The 2,500-nt window shown below is 42.6% G+C and overlaps 1 protein-coding gene across 1 annotated transcript in view; it reads left to right on the plus strand.

Annotated features, from left to right (window-relative positions):
* Positions 1-1,771, plus strand: part of LOC124380728 — an 89,418-nt gene extending 87,647 nt beyond the window's left edge. Inside the window, exons 46-47 of the mRNA XM_046841938.1 lie at positions 12-171; positions 577-1,771. Of these exons, the coding sequence (XP_046697894.1) occupies positions 12-171; positions 577-868 (452 nt within the window). The 3' untranslated portion in view covers positions 869-1,771. The remainder of the gene's footprint in view (positions 1-11; positions 172-576) is intronic.
* The last annotated feature ends 729 nt before the right edge of the window (positions 1,772-2,500 follow it).

A 2,500-nucleotide genomic window follows, 5' to 3' on the forward strand; every position in this document is an offset into this window, starting at 1 on the left:
CTCTCTCTCAGTGATTGGGGTGAATGATATGAAGTGGCAGACGTCAGGTTTGTTCCGTCCGTTTGTGGAGGTCAGTCTGATCGGCCCGATGCTCGCGGAGAAGAAGAGAAAATTCACCACCAAGTCCAAGAACAACTGCTGGACGGCCAAATACAACGAGAGCTTTGTGTAGTGAGTCTTCATCAGGCTGAGATGCTTCCTGATTTCCCACTACACACGACACACACGTTCACTGCAACCTCACCACTGAAGGAGAAATCTGTCTCTCATTATACTTTCCTCCTTCTCTCCATCTGTCCATCACTCTATTTCATTCTCTCTCTCTCTCTCTCTCTCTCTCTCTCTCTCTCTCTCTCTCTCTCTCTCTCTCTCTCTCTCTCCATCACTCTATCTATCCCATTCTCTCTCTCTCTCCATCACTCTATCTATCCCATTCTCCCCTTATTCTCCCCTGTCTCTCTCTCTCTCTCTCCTCCCCCATTTCTCTCTTCCCCATCTCTCTCTTCCCTGTCTCCCCCATTTCTCTCTTCCCCTATCCCCCCCTCTCTGTCTCTCCCTCTCTCTCCTGTCCCTCAGTGTTCTGGGTAGAGGTGTGAGTGCAGAGTTCTATGAGCTGCAGGTGACGGTGAAGGACTACTGTTTTGGGAGAGCAGACCAGGTGGTGGGCGTGGCTGTGATCCCATTGGTCCTGGCTGTAGGAGCCGAGAGGCGGAGCTTCGTGTGCTGGTGTCCGCTCGCCCCGAGCATCACCACCGACCAGACAGGGACCACGACCCTGCGCATCCTCACCCAGCGCCATGACGACGAGATCGCCAAGGAGTTCATCCGTCTGAAGAGTGAGAGACGACCTACTGAGGAGGGCAGGTAGAGAGAGAGAGAGAGAGAGAGAGAGAGAGAGAGAGAGAGAAAACAATGATAGGTAACCACACACACAAACACACACACTCACACACACACACAACACGTGTATGCTGACATGCGTGTTTTCGGTCTGAAATTCACTCAGACTTTTTGCCAAACTCTTGCTACTGACTCTTTGTACACACTTTGGTGGCCTTAAAAAGGGGCGGAGTCACAGTCCCACATTACTGTCTTCACCAACACCCCCACCACCCAAAATCACACAATCCACCAATAGGACATGAACGATTCACCTGAAGAGATTTAGCAAAGTGGGCGGAGTCTGCATACCCTGTAAACACATTGATTATTTAATGGGCTCTCCTCTTCAATGGTCTAAACAGGCCCTATCACACACACACACACACACACACACACACACACACACACTGCTAATACTGCCCCAAATGTGCTGCCACTGCCATCTGTTAACTTGCTATACAGACAGTGGCAGAGTCATGATGTACCAGCCAAGTCGTGTTTTAGCCAATCACAGAGGTGGACTTTATATATTGTGTTATAATAATAATAATAATAATAATAATAATAATAATAATAATAGTAATGCAAATAATCATACTATTAATTAAAAATATAATAATAATAATAATAATACTAATACTACTACTACTACTAATAATAATAATAAATAATTTTGTGCCAAACAGTTAAGTTTTGTCTGTTTGATGTCTGGTGATGAACACAGGGAGGAAAATGTTCCTGAGGAAATATTCAGCATGGAGTTACTGTATAATTTATTTCCGTACTGTCATAATGTGGAATAAGATATTTATTTATTATTAGATGATTAGAGCTGTTAAATATTCCTGTATGAACATGTGAATTTTGTAAATAAATGATTTATGAAGAATGTGTGGACTTTGTGTTTTATTGTTATATGTACAGGTGACAGGTAGAATATTTAATGTTTGATATATGTGTAATATATTCAGGGTGTGTTTTATTTCACAAAGGGAGCAGCCAAGCAGGTGAACTCTCTCTCTCTCTCTCTCTCTCTCTCTCTCTCTCTCTCTCTCTCACACACACACACACACACACACACACACACACACACACACACACACACACACACACACACACTCACTAAAATCAGGACTGTTGTAGTAACTACATTTTGCCAGCAGGGGGTAGTGATGCTCCACTGCGTGGTGGCAGCAGTTGTCTTTAACTAACCATCAGTGATCACTACATCTTACCACCTTCACTGTACAGTGCTGATAAACAGGTGCTTCTGCTTCTTCTTCTTTTTACTACTACTACTATTATTATTATTATTATTATTATTGCTGTTGTTAAAATGAGTAGTAACAGCAGTAGTAAAAATCGTCATAGTAATAGCAATAAGAGTAGAAATAATTAGCACAGTAATGTCAGTAACAGTAGTAACAGCAGTTACAGTAGTAACGATAGTAACAGCAATAACAGCAGTAAAACAGTAACAGCAGTAACGATAGTAAAAGCAGTTACAGTAGTAACGATAGTAACAGCAATAACAGCAGTAAAACAGTAACAGCAGTAACGATAGTAACAGCAATAACAGCAGTAAAACAGTAACAGCAGTAACGATAGTAACAGCAAT

Source organism: Silurus meridionalis, chromosome 27 (assembly GCF_014805685.1).
Source record: "Silurus meridionalis isolate SWU-2019-XX chromosome 27, ASM1480568v1, whole genome shotgun sequence".
Taxonomy (NCBI): Eukaryota; Metazoa; Chordata; class Actinopteri; order Siluriformes; family Siluridae; genus Silurus; species Silurus meridionalis.